General features: G+C 42.3%; 1 protein-coding gene across 1 annotated transcript; it reads right to left on the bottom strand.

Moving 5' to 3' along the window:
* Positions 1-4,747: 4,747 nt before the first annotated feature.
* On the bottom strand, positions 4,748-18,345 carry LOC126108911 (otoancorin-like). The gene is made up of 7 exons (XM_049914396.1): positions 18,237-18,345; positions 7,754-7,921; positions 5,869-6,015; positions 5,499-5,784; positions 5,308-5,414; positions 5,087-5,230; positions 4,748-4,801 (listed from the first exon to the last, which is right to left on the bottom strand). The coding sequence occupies exons 2-7, from the start codon at positions 7,847-7,849 to the stop codon at positions 4,748-4,750; spliced, it is 834 nt and encodes a 277-aa protein (XP_049770353.1). The 5' UTR covers positions 7,850-7,921; positions 18,237-18,345.
* Positions 18,346-22,540: the final 4,195 nt, after the last annotated feature.

The following is a 22,540-nucleotide window of genomic DNA, read 5'->3' as shown; positions in this document are numbered from 1 at the left end:
CCCGCATGGTGAATGGGGCATTATAACTTTCACAATTCGAGGAGCAAAAGTCAGGTGGCCTAGCCTCCTCTGCCTGTTTGCGGGGGAGGAAGGCAGGGTGGTAATGAGCGGAGCTCGAAACCTCGGCGAAAAAGCGGCCGAAGGCATTGGAGACAGCCTCAGGGGCCACAAGGACTTCATTCGCGACCTTCAAGCCAGAAACTGGGGAGTGGACCTTAGTGCCAGATAGCCGGCGCAGGCTACCCCAGACAACAGAAGAAGGAGTAAAACTGTTGAAGGTGCTTGTGAAAGCAGCCCAGCTGGCTTTCTTGCTTTCGTTAATAATACGACGACACTGAGCATGTAATCGTTTATAATTAATACAATTCGCCACTGTAGGGTGGCGTTTAAAGGTGCGTAAAGCACGTCGACGAGCACGTAAAGCGTCTACATGCTGCGGTCCACCAGGGGACCGGTACGCGACGTGGAGAAGAAGTAGGGTGAGGGATGGAATATTCAGCAGCAGCGAGAATGACTTCCATGAGGTGTGCGACCTGACGATCGCAGCTTGTGAAGGTTTGATCCTGAAAGGTCGCCCTGGAAGAAAAGAGCCCCCAGTCTGCCTTGGAGATGGTCCAACTAGAGGAGCACGGAGAGGGAGTATGCTGCAGGAGATGGATAACACACGGGAAGTGGTCGCTCGAATATGTATCAGCAAGTGCATACCACTCAAACCGGCGTGCAAGTTGGGGAGTACATATAGAGAGGTCTAAATGGGAATAGGTATGAGATGTGTCCGAAAGAAAAGTATGGGCGCCAGTATTAAGGCAGACAAGATTGAGCTGGTTGAAAAGGTCTGCTAACAAGGAGCCCCTCGGGCAGGATGCTGGAGAGCCCCAAAGGGGATGGTGGGCATTGAAGTCTCCAGTTAACAAAAATGGTGCAGGTAGCTGAGCAATAAGTTGCATCATGTCTGCCCTGGTAACGGCAGATGACGAGGGAGTGTAAACGGTACAAAAGGAAAACGTAAAAGTGGGGAGAGTAATGCGGATGGCGACTGCCTGCAGGCCGGTGTGCAACGTGATGGGATCGTAGTAAATATCATCCCGGACCAGCAACATAACCCCTCCATGAGCTGGGATTCCTACCATAGGGGGTAGGTCAAAACGCACAGAGGTGTAGTGTGCCAAGGCAATGTGATCGCATGGGCGTAGCTTCGTTTCCTGGAGGGCTACGACGAGCGGACGATGCAAGCGGAGCAGCAACTTCAAGTCCTCTCGGTTGGAGCGAATGCTGCGAATATTCCAGTGAATAAGTGCCATCGTAAGAAAAGGAAGATGAGAGAAGGGGTCACCTCGAAGGCCGCTTAGGGCCTGGCTTCGAGCGAGCACTGCCGCCGCTATCAGTAGGCGGACAGTCATCGTCCATGGGGTCTATAGGGTCATCGGCCATCTCGGGAGGATGGCCGGGAGGGGGAGCTTCCTCCGCCGGTGAACGGCCAGATGTACGGCTACCGGCGGTGCGGCCAGGCGAAACGGATGACGGCCTGGGGCGGCAACCGCTGGGTGGCGCAGGAGAAGAGATGCGCCGTGGCGGAGAAGGAGAACTGTGCTTCCTATGCGCCTTTTTGGAAGGACGTTTGGTGGAAGTATCGGTCGAAGGCTGGGAGGTCGAGGGACGGAGGAAGTCTGCACGGGATGGTTCCTTCTTGAAGGACCGTGCATCTGACTTCGGTGTCTTCGACTTAGCAGAAGCTGAGGTAGTGGCTGGTGTCTGTGGTGTGATGGGAGGAAGAGGAGACGTCGACCGCGCGATCTTAGCACTGGCCGAACGGACGACTGTGGTGCTGAAGGTCAGATCGCATGTCTGGGTTGCGACCTCCCGGGTAGTCCGAGGAGAGGCGAGGACAGTACTATATTTCCCCGCTGGGAGCAGCGTGGGCTTCCTACTAGCCAATAGCTTGCGAGCAGCCGAGGTGGACACTTTCTCTTTGACACGAATTTCTTGGATGCAACGTTCGTCCTTATAGACAGGACAGTCGCGGGAGGATGCGGCATGGTCACCCTGACAGTTCACACAATGAGGAGACGGAGGTGGACAGTCACCCTCATGGGCATCCCTGCCACAAGTGACACATTTAGCCGCATTGGAACAAGACTGTCGAGTGTGATTGAAACGCTGACACTGGTAGCAGCGCGTAGGTGTCGGGACATAGGGGCGAACAGAAATAACCTCGTAGCCCGCCTTGATGCGCGATGGCAGCTTAACACTATCGAAGGTCAAGAAGAGTGTCCGGGTCGGTACAAGGTCGTTGTTGACCTTTTTCATGACCCGATGGACAGCCGTCACGCCCTGCTCAGCGAGGAAAGATTGAAGCTCCTCATCAGTCAATCCGTCGAGGGAGCTAGTATACACTACACCACGAGACGAATTCAAAGTTCGGTGGGCCTCCACCCGGACAGGGAACGTGTACAGGAGGGTGGCCCGAAGCAGTTTTTGTGCCTGAAAGGCATTCTCAGTTTCTAGTAATAAGGTGCCGTTACGCAACCTGGTACAAGATTTGACAGATCCGGCTATGGCATCAACGCCCTTCTGAATAACAAAAGGGTTGACAGAGGAAAAGTCCCTTCCGTCCTCAGTGCGAGAAACTACGAGGAACTGTGGGGCAGGCGGTAGTACTTTTGTCACTGTTGGCTGGTCACGTTTCCGTTTTTGGGTCGAAGTCGAAAGCGATGGAGTAGAATCCATTGCGGAGGAATCCCCCATGATTGCCAGCGTCTCCGATGGCGCGCTCCTTCCTTGTGGGGACCCTCTCAGAGGGCACTCCCACCTTAGGTGAATGTTTACACCTCAGGTCACACCTCCCAAGAAACAGACGGAGGGACCAATCGGCATGGTCAGAAGGTATCAGCTCAGGCAATCACCCCTCCCCGGGCCTGGCCTTTACCAGGGGGTACGCGCGTGCCTTACATGTCTACCCAGGGCGGGGACTTACGCGTTACCCCGTCACCGGCTACGCGTGCGAACGCGTGGGTCGGCCTTCAGACACGCACAGGGAGGAAGGAAGAAGAGGAAAAAGAAGAGAGAGAGGGAGAAAGAGGACAGACTGTCTCAAACGCCGAGGCGGAGACCAGAGAAGGCAAGGAGAAGAAGGCAATGAGAAGAAGGCAATGAGAAGGCAAGGAGAAAAAGGCAATGAGAAGGCAAGGAGAAAAAGGCAATGAGAAGGCAAGGAGAAAAAGGCAATGAGAAGGCAAGGAGAAAAAGGCAATGAGAAGGCAAGGAGAAAAAGGCAATGAGAAGGCAAGGAGAAAAAGGCAATGAGAAGGCAAGGAGAAAAAGGCAATGAGAAGGCAAGGAGAAAAAGGCAATGAGAAGGCAAGGAGAAAAAGGCAATGAGAAGGCAATGAGAAGGCAAGGAGAAAAAGGCAATGAGAAGGCAAGGAGAAAAAGGCAATGAGAAGGCAAGGAGAAAAAGGCAATGAGAAGGCAAGGAGAAAAAGGCAATGAGAAGGCAAGGAGAAAAAGGCAATGAGAAGGCAAGGAGAAAAAGGCAATGAGAAGGCAAGGAGAAAAAGGCAATGAGAAGGCAAGGAGAAAAAGGCAATGAGAAGGCAAGGAGAAAAAGGCAATGAGAAGGCAAGGAGAAAAAGGCAATGAGAAGGCAAGGAGAAAAAGGCAATGAGAAGGCAAGGAGAAAAAGGCAATGAGAAGGCAAGGAGAAAAAGGCAATGAGAAGGCAAGGAGAAAAAGGCAATGAGAAGGCAAGGAGAAAAAGGCTATGAGAAGGCAAGGAGAAAAAGGCTATGAGAAGGCAAGGAGAAAAAGGCTATGAGAAGGCAAGGAGAAGTCAAGGGAAAGAGTAAGGAAGACAGTGAGGTGGAGAAGAGCAAAGAAAGGGACCAACAAAAGGAAGGAAGAAACGAGAAGTTTAAAACCAAAAGGACCACGATTATAGGTCGTGAAACCGTCCGTCTCCGGACGCAGGCGCTAACTACCCCCGTGAGGGGGATGGACTCCTTTTAGTCGCCTCTTACGACAGGCAGGAATACCTCGGGCCTATTCTAATCCCCGGACCCGCAGGGGGAGTATAGTGGGGAATTAACGGCACAGGCATCAGCAGAGCAATCCCTGTGTTGTCAAGGGGCTACAACAAACAGGGTACATGGCAGCCCCACCACAACAGACTGCCTATTGTGCTGGGTATCAGGTGCAAACAAGTCCACGGTCATCATCGGTGAAGAAAGCAACCCTACAGGGGACCATCACAAAGGCCAAATGTGAGGGACTCCTTTTAGTTGCCTCTTAAGGCAGGCAGGAATACCTCAGGCCCATTCTTACATCCCCCCCCCCCCCCCCCCTCCCCTGACCCGCAAGGGGCTATAATGATCCTATGTTTCCTCTTTTTAGTATTGGTCATTTGAATGCAACTGGATGACCAAACTCAGTTATGATATTGTGAAATGCTCATGTAATTGTGTCGTGAAAAGTAGAAGAAAATAAAATATTTCATCATGATTATTTTCAATAACAGCAATATCCATAGTCTATTTTCCTTCAAAATCCATCATAGCTGCAGTAACAGTCATTTCTTCATGCTGATTGGTTTCGGCCAATAATGTCCATTATCAAATCATGGCCCAAGACTTAAGTAGCTTGAAAACTTGTGCGATTGTCCACCACAAATCAATGCAACTGTGACGGATATTTAACTGGATCTCTCAACATCTAGCATCAGTTTATCAGAATAAACTTGACACACCTTTAACTAATCAAAGGCTGTTGCAATACATTTACTGCCAATTCTCAACATGATTGTTTCCTACAATGTAATTAAGATGTAATTAGTCATTTGTCATTATGAAGAATTTTAGCAAAGTAATTATGAATATTTGAATAAATAGCAATTGCGAGAAATAAAAGATATATAAAAGTACAACACATTTATTGGATAGAATACCAACACAAAACTTTGCACACGAACTGTAAATAACACCATTATGACAAATGATAGATGTAACATTTTTCCATGTAACTAAAAGATTAAATGAAACCATAAAATAGTTAACATAATGACTGTTTGTATGTTTAAAACCAAATTACACACTGATTTATTAATTAAATCTCTTTCTTGACGTCTCAATGTTTTTTTTAGTATTTCTTTTTGTTGTTCCGGCAGCACAGAGAATTTGTCTTCACTCACTGAAACAGCACTTGGAAGCAGGGATGCCACTTGTTCAACTGTAAGATCCTGAGGAATATTTTGGTATGGACATCAATTGTGTATCAAACAACCAAAATAATGACAGTGAAAGAGAAATGAGTTACCTTAATCACATTCAGAGGTAAGCATTGCACAGCACGAGAAGTCAATCCACAGAGGGGATGGTTACCCCGAGTACCTTTCAGCGATTTCCAATGTCTGGTATTCAATCCTTAGGAAACAATTTTTTTTAAAGGCATTGGATTTAAGTGAATAAAACAAACTGTTTCCATGTTAACAACAACAACAACCTTACCTGCCATTATAACCCCTAAAGCAGAAATGTCTTCTGAACTCCATGTGCTTGGATCTCCATAATTTCTTACAGCTATTGCTGCAAGATCCTGCAAGCACATCATTGGACACCCTTTTATGTTTCTCAATACAGGTAAAAGTTTAGCAAAGGCTCTGTCCTTACTAAGTAAGTCTGTGATAGTGGGCGTTGGTAAACCACAAATAATGTTTCCCAAAGCTCCAACTGCTTCTGTTGGTAAGGTCTTATTCAGATTGTCAATTAACCACTTGGTTGCTAAAATTCTGATCTGTGAAGTTGGATTCACAAGTTAAAAGTGTTTCAGTTCATGATGAAGCAGCTAATGTAAAAGAAAAGTTTAATGTTTACTAACCAATTTTGGATCTTCTATTTCTTCACCTAATGCTGCTATTGTTTCCATGTAGAATCTCTTGTTATTTAATTTCACTTCATTTATATCATTCATTCCCATTACTTTCACTAGGTGGCCAAGATCCAGTAAATTTGTCAGGAGAAAGGCCTGTTAAAAATACAAGTGAGGGTAACACAAATTTTTTAGTGTTATAGTTTGTGAAACTAGTTGGTTTTTATTTTTGTATGTACTTATAGTAATTAACATCTCTATCTTATAGGAATAAATAACAAAATTTGATAATCTGATCTCTCTGTACATCAGCCACAACATGCTAGCTACACAATTCATTTAGATGGGAAGGAGGAATGCTAGATTAGATTAGATTAGTTGGAGAAAGTATGCAAGACTCTTGCAAATAAACAAAGTGGAGAATTTTGAAATAAAATCTCAGAGATGCACTGGCAAGGGCTTCTAGAGATGGAAAATGTTGAAGTACACATTTCAATGAGTATTAGATGTCTCAGCTGTTTGACAAGTAGTGTATTAATTGACTGACTGGAGGAAATAAATTGACCAAACTGAAGTCATCGATTCCTCCCCACAAAAACATTCAAGAGAAAAGTATTACTTTAAGGAGAGGGTGGGTGTATAATTCTCTTATGGTTTTTTCAGAGACATAGAAACAAGGTAAAGTAAGTGAAGGTTAAAGAGCCATAAAAGAATAATAAAACACCTTAAAGTAAGAGGCCTGATCACTGAAAACAGCCAAAGACCCTATGTTTAACTTTGTTGTGGGATTCTCACCTTCCACATCCAAGTGGTCTGTTTCTAGTTATATAAGCACTTTTAGTTGCAAATATCCTTAAGTGGGAAGAGGTGCTTGTTCAGAGCTTATTTCACAGCTATCCAATATTTGCTGCCAGGTTTTGTATAATATGCACTTTTATTATTTCGCAATGAGAATTCTATATGAAGCAGGGTTTCATTAATCTCTACCAAGTGCCTTGTATCAACACTTGTCAATATGGCATTAGGTTACCAAAAAGTTTGGTTTAGTCTTTTTGTCATGTGCTTCTACTTGGAACCCTGCACATTTACATTCCTCTATTCCTTTAAAATTAAACTACTACTTCAAAGCATTGTGGTTATTTGCATGCTATCACTAAGGGAGCAATGGCATTTTATTTAATTGAAATATGATTCAAACATACTTTAATTTTAATGCAATATTTTATTTTTCAGGTGGATGGATGGGTGGTGTATATGATTTATTCACCCAGAGCCCCAGAAATGTGAATTTATATTTACAGTTTATACTCACTGGTGGCAATTTCACACCCATAATCATAAGAGAGTGGGGACTTCTTTCCATATTTACACATGTAAGAAATATGTCACAAACAGGTACAAGGAACAGGATATAACTGCAAACACTTCATCCATTAGTTATTCAACATTTATACTGTAACAACAGTTGCTTTGGGAAAAAAAACTGCAATGCACAGTACAAATATTTTTTCACATTTTATTTCATGATAAACTACTGACTAAAACTGTACATTCTTCTTTTAACTGTCAAATAGCGTGAGACCAAATGAGCGAAAGCTACCAATCGTGGAATCAGCTCGTATAGGATTCTGATAAATGGAGTTAAAAAAGGTTGGAAATGAACAGAAGTACAAAAGCAGGAACAGAGTGTGAATTTAAGCAGTATTACAGTGCTGCACACTGAGATACTATGAGAAACAATCTTAGAATAAAAAGGAGTGTATTGTGAGGGAACAAGTTTCTCCATTACAGAGAGATATACTGCAGTTACTAATGTTGTGCATGCATTCATGCAGGTCTGAAACTAATATTCTCTGAAATCTCTTATTAATATCTCTTACTAATAGATTAATACCTTGCCAAGTGTGTTCCACACAACCTTTTGTGCCCTTTGTCCAAGGTCTAGAGCACCAAAAATGTCAAGACATTCTTCAGTTTCATCAGTAACCATATTTTCTATATCTTCCTCCTTTAGGCCAAGGTAAGCACCAATTCCACTTGCTTTTATAGCATCACATGTAAGCTGAAATATTTTACAAATCTCAGCACATTTCCATTATACTTTTAACTATAGTTTAAACACCACATTAAGATTTTCCCAGCATATTTCTTGTAAATTTTTGGGTGTGCAGCCAGATACCACTGAGATTCTGCCACAATATTAATTTTGAGTAACATTGATTCCCCAACCTATTCTACTGCAAAACATCTGGCCCTGCTACTCAAGCTGTATGTGGGTAAGTGTTGCTAACACATGCCTAATTCTGTGGTTTCTTGTCAATTGCTTGAAGACAGTTAAACTTAACAGCTCTGATTTACTTGTTAGCTTTGATGTGGTCTCACTTTTTACCTAAGTGCATTTAATGGACTCTTTACATCTTACTGGTAACTTCTTCAGTGGTGACCTGATGGCCTTGTTTGAACTTACCCTCTCATCAGCTTACTTCTTATTAAATAACAAATTCTTTGAACCAACAGATGGCTTTGCCATGGGGAACCCTTTGTCCCCTGTGGTGGCTAATCTTTTTTGTGGAGGACTTAAGAGAAAGCACTTTAGTCAGCTGTTTTAAAACCAATGATTTTCTAGCATTATGTAAGATGATATTTTTGTTGCAGGCCTTCATGGCAGACAAGAACTGGAGAAATTCCTTTGTCACATAAACTCACTACATGGGAATATCAAGTTTATCATGGATAATGAGAAATATGGGACTTTATACTTTCTAGATGTGTTAGTATGCCATAAGAATGAAGGGTCACTGGGACATTTTGTGCACAGAAAACCCATGCACACAGATCTATATCTCCAGCTGTCATCACCCTACACAACCTGCCAGTGTTCTCCATATCTTAATACATTGGGTGTACATAATACCAGACAGTGAAAACCTCCACGAAGAATTCAATACTTGGAGAACATTTTTTTTTTAAAGAGAAGGTCTACACTTCATGCCAAATATGTAAGGCCAAGCACAGCTGTATCAAGAAGAAGCAACACACTGAGGACACGTATGACCATAAATCAACTGCGTTCCTTTCATACGCTGGGAATGTGTCTTCTAAAATATGCAGATTGCTTACGAAAAATAAAATCAAGGTTATCTTCTGTCCACCACTGAAGATTTGTCCCTGGTTGGCTTCATTAAAGACAACTTACAACTGGAAAAAAAGATGCTTACAGTAAACCCTGTGCGTGTGGTGCTGCTTATACAGGCCAGATCACCAGATGACAAACTGTCCAGGAGTATTGTACGGAACACTAAATATACACCTGTCTTCAACAACCATTAAAAAATCAGTGGTAGTAGAACACTATTTCCATGGGACACTCAATGGAATACAATAGAACAATAATTTTAGCTTGTTTCCACTTTTTTGGGATTCATTAATCAAAGAATCTGTGGAAATGCATCTTGCTGATAATCTTATAAATCGTGACAGCTTTCAACTGGATAAAAATTAAAATCCTATAATTAAAATTGTCATAGCATAATTGATGGGGTCATTCAGTACTCAATGATTAATTCATCTCACTTTAACCACTGATGACAGCAGACCCACCTCTGTTGTCCTGTGCAGTCATCGCCTGATGCATGCACCGAAAGTCACCAGCACATTTTGCATGAGAGAGATTCAGTGCAAATACTGTGAATGCACCTGGGCTCTTCATTAGTAGTCTACTGACCTGAAGATGGCTGGACATATCTGGGCTGAAGGATCATGGCAGAATGTCAACAGGATCTGGCTGCATGCCCATTAGAAGAGCACGTTAAACACCTTACACAAATAAGTGCCTTGATCACTTAAAGCCCATACCCTAATTTCTCACTTTTTCCAGAGAGTACCAAGAGCACAAAGTGTCGTAGGGTAAGTAAATTTTACTGCCACCAACTTAAATTTCGTGGAAAGACCACAAAGATAAGAGAGATTGGGGTTCATACAGAGGCGTATAGGCAGTCATTTTTCCCTCGTTCTGTTTGGGAGTGGAACAGGGAGAGAAGATGCTAGTTGTGGTATGAGGTACCCTCTGCCATGCACTGTATGGTGGATTGTGGAGTATGTATGTAGATGAAGTGTAATTTAGAAAACAGGACATTCCTCATAAGAACTGTCTTAATATCATGCTGTGAATTTTCACATATCTTTCTTAAGTGGTGGAATTCCATGACATCCAAGTGCATTTGTACAATTTGCTTAAGATGGCAACAACATGGAAAGGAAAGATTGCTACTCACCACACAGGAGACATTGGGTCGCAGAGAGGTACAATAAAGAAGAATCCCAGGAACACTTCAGGCTCCAGATAAAGTCCTCCTGCCTGCAAATGCTGAAGCCTGAATTTGGCTGTATCTGACAATAGCAGCAATCTAGGTGGGGTGGGTTGTGGGGGTAAGGAAGTGCATGGGATAGGAATGGGGAGGCTTATCCTGCCCCAACACATCGATGCATGTTCCCACAGGAAGAACTAACATCTTTTCCCTCCTTCACCCTATTATCCCTCTCTCTACACACCTAAAGAACTTTCCTACTCCAACTACCCACTGCCATTAGATTACTTCAAAAGAGCCTATCAGAAAGCTGAAGTATTTCTAACATTTTTTCCATTGTACCTGTCTATGACTATGCCACCTCCATAATTTGACATCCCCATTTCAGCAAGTATGAACAGGGAAAAGATTTTGTTAAGGTTTTGGATATTTTTGTAGTACTAGCTGTAATTGAATTTCTGGTCAATGCCTTGATAGTTGTGATATTTGTTGGGGTTATAGGAGAAAAATGGTGTGCAACTGTTTAAGAAGAAAGCTTAGGACTTGATGTCTCACTGATGAATAAGTCAATAGTGACTGAGCAATTCAGATGACAAGGAAGGTGAATGAAACTGGAAGGAACCATCCTGCAATTTGCCTGAAGTTGTTTAAGGAAACTACAGAAACTCTGGATCTGTACAATAAATTTTCACCACTGATCAGCCCAGGATCAGTTTATGGGCTAGCTGGGCAAACAGCTGATTGATCATCAATGCCCAGTCAAGGTTTTCAGTAAATGGACATCTGCTGTCTCTCTCCACAGATGTGATGTCTCTTTTGACATATAATGGTTGTCAGCTGTTAAATGGAGGTATTGTTGGTGGTTGTGAGTGAGGTGTAGAGATCTTCACAGTGCCATTAAAGAAGTGGCAACCAAGCCAAGGAAGGCACCTCATGTAGGGCTATATGAATGACATACTGGAGTATGTTTTCATATTCTGGGCAAAATGAGTAGAAAGTTATGTATCTTAGAATCTAGATAAACATGCCAACCATTAATTGTTAATACAAAGTGTTGAAATTAATAGCTAACTCATAAATATGTTGACATAAGAATATGTATCTATGTACCAATGATGCTCATTGTTTTGTTTGTGGATTTGTGTTATGACGGAGAATTAATTGTCCATCAGAATGAGCAAGGCAAAGCAAAAGGTGATTGTAGATTTGGTTACAGTACAACACTGAGAAAATCAGTGTTCACTGATAGCAAGGCCATGTAGATACAGGGTGTTTCAAAAATGACCGGTATATTTGAAACGGCAATAAAAACTAAACGAGCAGCGATAGAAATACACCGTTTGTTGCAATATGCTTGGGACAACAGTACATTTTCAGGCAGACAAACTTTTGAAATTACGGTAGTTACAATTTTCAACAACAGATGGCACTGCAAGTGATGTGAAAGATATAGACGACAACGCAGTCTGTGGGTGCGCCATTCTGTACGTCGTCTTTCTGCTGTAAGCGTGTGCTGTTCATAATGTGCACGTGTGCTGTAGACAACATGGTTTATTCCTTAGAACAGAGGATTTTTCTGGTGTTGGAATTCCACCGCCTAGAACACAGTGTTGTTGCAACAAGACGAAGTTTTCAACGGAGGTTTAATGTAACCAAAGGACCAAAAAGCGATACAATAAAGGATCTGTTTGAAAAATTTCAACGGACTGGGAACGCGACAGATGAACGTGCTGGAAAGGTAGGGCGACCACGTACGGCAACCACAGAGGGCAACGCACAGCTGGTGCGGCAGGTGATCCAACAGCGGCCTTGGGTTTCCGTTCGCCGTGTTGCAGCTGCGGTCCAAATGACGCCAACGTCCACGTATCATCTCATGCGCCAGAGTTTACACCTCTATCCATACAAAATTCAAACGTGGCAACCCCTCAGCGCCACTACCATTGCTGCACTAGAGACATTCGCTAACGATATAGTGCACAGGATTGATGACGGCGATATGCATGTGAGCAGCATTTGGTTTACTGACGAAGCTTATTTTTACCTGGATGCCTTCGTCAATAAACAGAACTGGCGCATATGGGGAACCGAAAAGCCCCATGTTGCAGTCCCATCGTCCCTGCATCCTCAAAAAGTACTGGTCTAGGCCGCCATTTCTTCCAATGGAATCATTGGCCCATTTTTCAGATCCGAAACGATTACTGCATCACGCTATCTGGACATTCTTCGTGAATTTGTGGCGGTACAAACTGCCTTAGACGACACTGCGAACACCTCGTGGTTTATGCAAGATGGTGCCCGGCCACATCGCACGGCCGACGTCTTTAATTTCCTGAATGAATATTTCGATGATCGTGTGATTGCTTTGGGCTATCCGAAACAAACAGGAGGCGGCGTGGATTGGCCTCCCTATTCGCCAGACATGAACCCCTGTGACTTCTTTCTGTGGGGACACTAGAAAGACCAGGTGTACCGCCAGAATTCAGAAACAATTTAACAGCTGAAGCAGTACATCTCATCTGCATGTGAAGCCATTCCGCAAGACACGTTGTCAAAGGTTTCGGGTAATTTCATTCAGAGACTACGCCATATTATTGCTACGCATGGTGGATATGTGGAAAATATCTTACTATAGAGTTTCCCAGACCGCAGTGCCATCTGTTGTTGAAAATTGTAACTACTGTAATTTCGAAAGTTTGTCTGCCTGAAAATGTACTGTTGTCTGAAGCATATTGCAACAAACGGTGTATTTCTATCGCTGCTCATTTAGTTTTTATTGCCGTTTCAAATATACCGGTCATTTTTGAAACACCCTGTATATATATATATATATATATATATATATATATATATATATATATATATATATATATATATATATATATATATATATATGCCCAAACTCTTTGCATATAGAGGGAAACATTCCACGTGGGAAAAATATATCTAAAAAGAAAGATGATGAGACTTACCAAACAAAAGCGCTGGCAGGTCGATAGACACACAAACAAATGTTTGCTTGTGTCTGTGTATATGCGGATGGATGTGTGTGTGAGCGCGCGCGCGCGAGCGAGTGTATACCTGTCCTTTCTTCCCCCTAAGGTAAGTCTTTCTGCTCCCGGGATTGGAATGACTCCTTACCCTCTCCCTTAAAACCCAAATCCTTTTGTCTTTCCCTCTCCTTCCCTCTTTCCTGACGAGGCAACCGTTGGTTTATTCTACATTGCCCAGCTCAAGGCACACTTCACAGCATACAATGTACCAGGTACAGAGTGGCTTGCCTTTTCCATTGCCAATGCAGGTGTTATGTTATACCGTGTGCTCATAAAATTGTTTCCTACCACCCGCCCAGAAACTAAAACTTACGACGAAGTGACTGATGCTTTGAACTCCCACTTCCGTGACATTGTAATTGTTTTAGTTGCATGCTACAAATTCTTTGGTCTCCAGTGTGGCCCTATGCAGTCCAACAAATCTTGGTTAGCAGACCTTGAGGTACTAACATCTGATTGTGACTAATTGCTGATGTGGATACTCATATGCGGATATAATGATTAAAGACACTATTGCATGGAAGGTGGCGGGTCACCACATCAGTGAGCAAATCCTCAGATTTAAAAACCTGTCCTTGCAGGAAGTAGTGGACTTGCTAGACAGACAAGATACATTAGACATGGCTACTTCCACGTTTGACGTGACCCTGGGGGTGTGTACTGTTAGCACGGCACAACATGTGCCCTTCTGCCCAGCCCCAGCAAAGTCAGCCATGCCGCACTGCGCCGCTTGCGCGTAAGTAAATAAGTCTCAAGCCCGGTACCCACTGAGAAACTCAAATCATGTCTGAACTGCTTTCGTGCCCACCCACGGGACAGTTGCCCATCCCATCAAGCACAGTGTTATTTTTGTAATAAGAAAGGACATGTGAAAGCTGTGTGTAGTAAGAGAAACTCATTCACAACTTGTCTCCCATTCGCGTGACTCACGTGGGCGTCACCGCAATGGCAACTGCCATGATCATGATTCACATCAGCCTACGGATGTTAATGCCATTTATGGCAAAAATGGTGCAAATGGCTCTGAACACTATGGGACTGAACATCCTAGGTCATAAGTCCCCTAGAACTTATGAACTACTTAAACCTAACTAACCTAAGGACATCACACACACCCATGCCCGAGGCAGGATTCAAACCTGCGACCGTAGCAGTCCCACGGTTCCGGACTGCAGTGCCAGAACCGCTAGACCACCGCGGCCGGCTAATGCCATTTATGTAAAGCCTCCTGCTTCACATGCATCAACAGCTTGTTGTGTGGATCACGTTTTGCCAGACACTTCCTCTCACATCCAGTGCAATGGAAGGAAACTTTTTGTGATGTTGAACATGTGTGGACATTCTGTTCGCATGCAGCTGGACACTGGTGTGTCAGTTTCTTTACTGAACGAATCTACGTATGACTTGCTTGGTTTGCCCCGCTCTGTCGTTCTCATTCCTCGCTGACTGCATTTACTGGACAGGAAATCTGAGTGCTCAGTGTGTGTGTAGTTTGCAAGCCACGTATGGTGCAATGACGTGTACAGTGTCTTTCCATGTGCTCCACTCTACTGATGCTACGAATGTTTTTGGCATGGATGCATTTGAACTTTTTTGGCCTCGCAATTCAGGACAATGTACTTCTCATCAATGCTAGTGGCCATGTAGACAGTGTTGCTGCCCTATGCAATGATTTTGTTGAACTCTTTTCTGATGGCCTTGGTTGTGCCACAGACTTTACAGCCCGTATTTTAGTTCAAGACAATGCCATACCTATTTTCCAGCACTCACGCCCGGTACCGCTCACACCGTACGATGCCGTAGCTGCTGAACTTACGCATTTGCAAAACAGTGGTGTCATTGAACCTTGTTTCTGCTTCATCATGGGCTTCGCCTATAGTGTGTGTGAAGTAACCAAACAGTTGTCTCCATATTTGTGCTGACTAAGTGTACAGTAAATCCCCAGACAGTGGTAGCTACTTTTCCCTTACAGTGTCCTGAAGACATTTTTGATCTACATCTACATTTGTACTCCGCAAGCCAACCAACGGTGTGTGACGGAGGGCACTTTATGTGCCACTGTCATTACCTCCCTTTCCTGTTCCAGTCGTGTATGGTTCACAGGAAGAACGACTGTCGGAAAGCCTCCGTGCACACTCTAATCTTTCTTTTCCACAATTGGCTTGCGGGACGCATACTTTCAGATTCCGCTCGACGAACAATCTCAGCACTATTTTGTGATCAACACTCACCTAGGATTGTTCAAGTTTCACCACCTTCAGTTCAATTGTGCTTTGGCTCCTATTTTTCTGTCTTATTTCTAGCAGTTGTGTGCCACTGTCCCTGGTTGTTCCAATTAACTGGATGATATAGTTTTATCATGTCGCACCCCTGACTAACATCTGCAGAATTTGCGTGCCTTATTTACTGTACTTTTGCAGGCAGGACTAAAGTGTAAAAGAGACAAGTGCAAATTTTTCAAACTTAGATTCAGTGGTGGCCGGTGTGGCCGCGTGGTTCTAGGCACTTCAGTCTGGAACCGCATGACCGCTACGGTCACAGGTTCGAATCCTGCCTCGGGCATGGATGTGTGTGATGTCCTTAGGTTAGTTAGGTTTAAGTAGTTCTAAGTTCTAGGGGACTGGTGACCACTGATGTTAAGCCCCATAGTGCTCAGAGCCATTTGAACTATTTGAGATTCAGTATTTAGGACATGTGATTAATGGACAGGGTACCCACCCCTCGCCATCACATATCAGTGGGATTAGATACTTGCCAGCACCCAGGAACTTTAAAGAATTTCAGTCTGTGTTGGGCAAAATTACATATTATATATTATATTCAGTTTATACCAAATGCAGCGCAGCGAACGTTCCTTTTGCTTGGTCTTCAGAATGTGACGCTGATTTCCACAACCTCAAATCTGCTTTGTTGAGTGATCACTGTGATTCCTTTCGATTCCTCCAAACCAGTTGTTTTGGCTGTCAATGCATCTTTGTACGGCATCAGCGCCGGTCTCGCACCGCATTAATTCTGTTGATCGCCTGATCGCTTTTGCATGTAAGTTGCTCAATTCTGCCCAGCAAAACTATTCTCAAATTGAGAAAGAAGCTTTAGCTATTGTATATGGAGTGACTAAGTTTCATGATTTTTGTAGAGTCAAAAGTTGTATTTGGTCACTGACCATAAGCCTTTGACACCGTCGTCCCACCCATCATAGCCAGTTCCGGCCCATACTGCACAAAAGTTGCAATGTTGGACTTTTTGTTTTTGCCTACAGCCCAGCATGGCAATGCTGATGCTTTGTCTTGTCTGCCTATCTGTCCTGACGAACTGTTCGATTCTTCTGAATGTCCTGCATGTTTATTTATTTGTAAGATAAGGAATTAGCTGCTGGTTTTCCAGTGGATTTCATCGCATTGCTTCCATGACATCCGCCAGCGCTTCTTTGCAGATTCTTTTGCAGTATATTCGTACTCAATGGCCTCAATCTGCTACACTGATTCGTGACCCACTTGTTCAATGTTACTTTGCGCAAAGTCACAACTTCTCTGTACACCACGGTGTTATCTTGTTATGAACTGACAATGATCAGTCTCGTGTTGTTGTACCTTGTACGTTGCAGTCTGAAGTCCTCAGATTGTAGCATGCTGGTCATTGGGGGTCGGCATTGATAAACAAATTGAGAATTTGTTTGCTAACTGTTGCTCTTGCGCGGAGCATCAATCTGCTCCCTGCCAGCGCTTTTTTGCGTGGCCGACTCCTACTGCACCTTGGCAGTGTGCGTTCATATTGATTTTGTGGGTCATTTCTGGGACACCCAATGGTTGATAGTCATTGATGCATACAGAAACTTTATTTTTGTTGTGCCTATGTCTTCTGCTACACCTGCCAGTACTATTCAGACTGACGTCTATTTTTTGTATTGAGGACCTTCATGAAGTTATTGTCTCCAACAATGGCCCCCAATTCGTGTCCTCCATGTTTGAAGCATTCTGTGCTGCTAACAGCATTTGGCATCTGACCTCAGCCCCGTTCCACCCCCAGTCGAATGGTGAGGCTGAACGTTGTGTGCATACATTTAAGTCACAGATGAGCAAGTTGCGCACCACGCACTCTTGCGAGTGCGCACTATGGACTTTCCTTGCCTCATATCGCTCCCAGACACACGGCACTCCCATGCTTTATGACGGTGCATCGTTTCAGGGGGAAGGGATGTGGTATTGACAGCTATGAGGCCACAGCGTAGGTGCTAAGTACTTAGGTTGGCACCATGGCACAGACACCGATGACAGTGCCCTCTAGCCTGAACTGTGCAGATCTACGAGCTCCGCTCCAGCTTCAGCCTATTTGATTCAGAGGAGATGACCTAGCAACATTGTTTCTACTTCATAGGGGGCCAGCAATTACAGACTGTATTACTTCAGTGATAGTTTGTCCAACTACTAGTAGCTGTTAGATTTTATGGATGAACGGCTTTGCACCCAAGTGCTCATCTGTACGCAAAGTTAAGTAAAAGAGTTATAACCTAATGGCAGTACTGAAGCATTTTCACCTTTTCCTGCTCCTACTCACTTCCTACATTCAGCCTACCCTTCAGTTTACAGGAGCAGACAAGTGCCGCCTTCCAGGTGGGATACAAAAATAGGGACACACGTGAAAGCAGCCATTTCATTTACTAGCTATGATGCAACCAAGGTGATTAACCTGTTACCTATCTGGACATATTACCAAACTTACACTGTTATTGTCTACCAGCTTTACCTATTGCTTGCTGAAAATGCTAACTATCTGTAAGTATTGAAAATCTTCAAGTTTTTTTTATTTTTGATGCTCTCCTCCAACTTCTTAGATGAACTTTTGGACTATCAATAATGATCTATAAAAATTGTGATCCACTAATTGCAAAACAAACATGAGAAAATAAATTTGTAAACATTTTGTTTAAGTGACCATGGTGGGTCCAGCTTATACTCTTCTTAAATGCAACACTTCAGGTATTATATAAAATACATCATATATAACATCTATATTTACTTACATTGCTAACAATATTTACTTTCTGTAAATCTGTAGCAGAAAGAGAATCTTCATCCTCCACATTGCTATGCTCTGTTATAGGTGAGCTGCCGAGTTCCTTTACCCTCGAGTCTTCAGTTGTTTCATGAGCATTGTTCATTACAGCTGCTCTCAAACTGCTACCAGGCTCATTTTGTGGATTAGAAATTGAAGATGAAGCTGCCACTACATAAAAAGGGATGTCATTATAATTTGTGCATTAACTGATTTCACTTATTTGGTGGATTACATTTACACAGATTACATGTATATGTCTCAGTAAAAATCTTACACACCGAGTACAACAGGGAACTGAAAACAACAGTGTTGTCATTAGGAATGGAGCACAACCCTAAAATGGGGAAGGATTGGAAGAAAATACAGCCATTTCATAAAATACATACCAACATTTGGTGCAAGTGATTAAGGGAACTGGAATTTTTTTTTTTTTTTATTGGACAGGGATATGAAACACGGAAAAGCTAGATTGCTAATCACCACAGAGGTGGTGTTGAGCAGCACATTGAAAAAAGACTGTTACATATTGCTAACAGTCAAGTAAAGTACCCTATATAAAATAAGGGGGAAAAGACACTCATACCACAAGTGTGAAACATAGAAAAACGTAACAGAAAACAATATTCACACTAGCTTTTCAGCTAATGCTCCTTTTCTAGTAAAGAGATTCACACAACCACAGCCACCCAAATGTTCATCACCTGGTGAGTTAGGGTATCTGCGTGGTTGTGTGCAAATGGATGTAATTTTGTCACAGAAAGTATCAGAACTCAAAAGGCTAGTGTGAATACTGTTTTCTGTTGTGTTTCTCTGTGCCTCACACATCAGTTTGTTATAGGAAGGTGATTTCCTTTCCCTTATTTTTAGGGATATTCCACCCATGAATTTCCATTATTGTTGGACAAACTACTCTTTCAGACTTTGCCTAGAAACTAACCAGTATGAGGAACTATGTATCAGTGGGTGTATGATCCAGTCTGTAGCAGTTTCAGCAAGGTATATAACAATGAATGAAATCTAACACTGAGTACTGAGATCATTAACATTTTATTTGTAAAGAAAACCAAGTTACTACCAGAAAGCATTTTCAGTACATTAAACGACATGTAAGAAGCAACAAAGCAAACATAAAATTTATACCTCATTTTCAGTGTTTCATTTTTATTGCATAAAAATTCATTTTTCTCAGAACATTATACACTGCTGGAATTCATGGGCTAAATGGAGAATGTAAAAGTTGTAGTACAATGGAAGAGAAAACTACATCAGCATGATACTCTAAAACACTATCTACATTGATACTCTGCAAATGACATTCAAGAGCCTGGCAGACAGTTCACTGAACCACCTTCACAATAATTCCCTATTATTCCAATCTCTTACAGTGTACAGAAAAAAAACCAACACATATGTCTTTCTGTGCAAGCTTTTATTTCCCTTATTTTATTGTGATGGTCATTTCCCCCTGTGTAGGTTGGCTTCAACAAAATATTTTTGCATTCAAAGGAGGAAATTTGTTATTGAAATTTCATGAGAAGATTCTGCTGCAACAAAAAAAAACCTTTATTTTAATGATGTCCTGCCCAAATCCTGTATCATTTCAATGACACACTCTCCCCTGTTTCACAATAGTAAAAAAATGTTCTGTCCTCCTTTGAACTTTCTCCGTGTACTCCGTCAATCCTATCTGGTATGGATCCCACACCATGCAGCAGTATTCTAAGAAGACAGACAAGCATAATACAGGCAATCTCTTTAGTAGATTTGTTGCATTTTATAAGTGTCCTGCCAATAAAATGCAGTCTTTGGTTAGCCTTCCCCACAACGTTTTCTGTGTGTTCCTTCCAGTTTAAGTTGTTCATAATTGTAATTCCTAGGTATTTAGTTGAATTTAAAGTCTTTAGATTTGACTGATTCATCATGTAACTGAAGTTCAACAGATTCCTTTTAGCACTACTGTGTATGACCTCAGGCTTTTTCTTATTTAGGGTCAATTGCCAATTTTTGCACCATACATATATCTTTTGTAAATCTGTTTTGCAATTTGTTTTTATCTTCTGATGACTACTACTCAAAAAATGACAGCATCATCTACAAACAACCTAAGATGGCTGCTCAGATTGTCTCCTGAAACGTTTCTATAGATGAGGAACAGCTAAGGGCCTACAACACTACCTTGGAGAATGCCAGAAATCACATCTGTTTTATACAATGACTTTCCATCAATTACTTGAACTGTGACCTCCCTGATAGGAAATCACAAATCCAGTCACGTAACAGATGTAAGTACACAATTTCAGTAGAAGATGCTCATGTGGTACAGTGTCAAAAGCCTTGTGGAAATGCAGAAATATGGAATCAATTTGAAATCCCTTGTCAATACTACTCAACACTTCATGGGAATGTTGTGTTTCACAAGAATTATGTTTTCTAAATCTGTGTTGTCTGTGTGTCAACAGACTATTCTCTTCAAGGTAATACATAATGTTTGAACACAAAACATGTTCCAAACTCCTGCTGCATATTGACAATGATATGGGCCTTAATTTAGTGGCTTACTCCTACAACTTTTCTTTAATATTGATGTGACCTGTGCAACTTTCCAGTATTTGGGTGTGGATCATTCATTGAGTGGAGGCCTGCATGAGGCTGTCAAGTATGGAGCTACTTTAACAGCATAATATGAAAGGAACCTGACTGGCGTACAGTCTGGACAGGAAGACCTGCTTTTGTTAAGTGATGTAAGTTGCTTCACTACTCCAAGGACATCTACTTTGACATTACTGATGCTGGCAAATGTTCCTGATTCAAATTCTGGAATATTTATTTCACCTTCTCTGGTGAAGAAATTTTGGAAGGCTGTGTTTAGTAACTCTGCATTGGCAGCACTGTCATCAGTTTTATTTCCATTGCTGTGACTTAGAGAAGGCTTTCATTGTTTCTTGCCACTAGCATACTTCACATCCAGCTAGAATCACTTTGGATTTTCTACCAGGTTTCATTGTGGAAGCTATTATCAGCATCTTGCATTTAAGTCCATGCTAAATATTGAGCTTTGGTAAAAGATCACCAATCTTTGAGATTTTGTGTCAGTTTAAATTTGGCCTGTCTTTTTGTTGTTTCTGCAATAGTGTTCTGACCAGTTTTGTGTATCTTGGAGGACCAGCTCCATTATTTGTTAATTTATCTGGTATAAATCAATTGCTGCTTATACTATTTCTCTGAATTCAAGCCACATCCATCTGGTCTACACTTACATTGTTAATTTGGAAGGACTGGAGATTCTCTCAGAAAGATGTCATGTGAATATTTATCTGCTTTTTTGAATAGGTATATTTTTCATTCATTTTTGTAGGATTTTGGGGGTTACAATATTCAATCTTGCTATAACAAGCCTGTGTTCATTAATCCCTGATTCATTTTGGTCCTCATTATTAGTTCACGATTATTTGTTGCTAAATGGTCAAGTGTGTTTTCAGAACCATTTACTGTTAGCATGAGAACATGAACTAACTGCTCAAAATAATTTTCAGAGAATGCATTTAGCCTAATTTTGTATGATGATGTGTGTGTGTGTACCTCTGGAATTAAATATGTATTTTCACCAACATATCGAGGGAAATTAAAGCCACCATCAACTATAATAGTATGTCGGGTTTATGTGTGAAATTATTCAAGTTTTCTTTGAACCTTTCAGCAACTGTATCATCTGAACTGGGAGGTCAGTAGAAGGATCGAATTATTATTTTATTCCTGCTGCCAAGAATGCCCACTGCCCATACTAACTCACAGAAAGTATCTACTTCAGTTTTGCGACAATATAAACTACTTCTGACAACAACAAGAAGCATGCCACTGCCAACTGTGTGTAGCCTATCTTTTCAGAACACTGCCATATTTTTCGCAAAAAATTCAGCTGAACTTATCTCCAGCTTTAGCTGGCTTTCAGTGCCTATAACAATTTGAGCATCATAGCTATCTATAAGCACTTTCAGCTCTGGTGCTTTCCCAACACAGCTACAAAAATTTACAGCTGTTATACTGATGGTTCCTTCTTCCTATGTTCAGCCTTCACTCTTTGTGATTGAAGCTCTTTTGTGTTTTCCTGAGACCCTCTAACCTAAAAAACTGCCCACTCCATGCTACACAGCCCCTACTACCCTCGTAGCCACCTCCTGCGTGTAATTGATGCCAGATCTATTCGGCAGAACCTGAAACCTGAACACCCTATGGCACAAGTCAAGGAATCTGCAGGCTACATGGTTGCAG

The sequence above is a fragment of the Schistocerca cancellata genome, chromosome 1 (assembly GCF_023864275.1).
Source record: "Schistocerca cancellata isolate TAMUIC-IGC-003103 chromosome 1, iqSchCanc2.1, whole genome shotgun sequence".
Lineage (NCBI taxonomy): Eukaryota > Metazoa > Arthropoda > Insecta > Orthoptera > Acrididae > Schistocerca > Schistocerca cancellata.
This window is presented reverse-complemented; position numbering and strand designations above follow the sequence as displayed.

Coding starts and splice junctions, on each gene's coding strand:
- LOC126108911 (XM_049914396.1), bottom strand. CDS start 7,849: ATGGTTACTGATGAAACTGAAGAATGTCTTGACATTTTTGGTGCTCTA. Junction 6,016..7,753: donor TGTGGAACACACTTGGCAAG/GTATTAATCTAT, acceptor TATTTTTAACAG/GCCTTTCTCCTGACAAATTT. Junction 5,415..5,498: donor TTTAGGGGTTATAATGGCAG/GTAAGGTTGTTG, acceptor TTGTTTCCTAAG/GATTGAATACCAGACATTGG.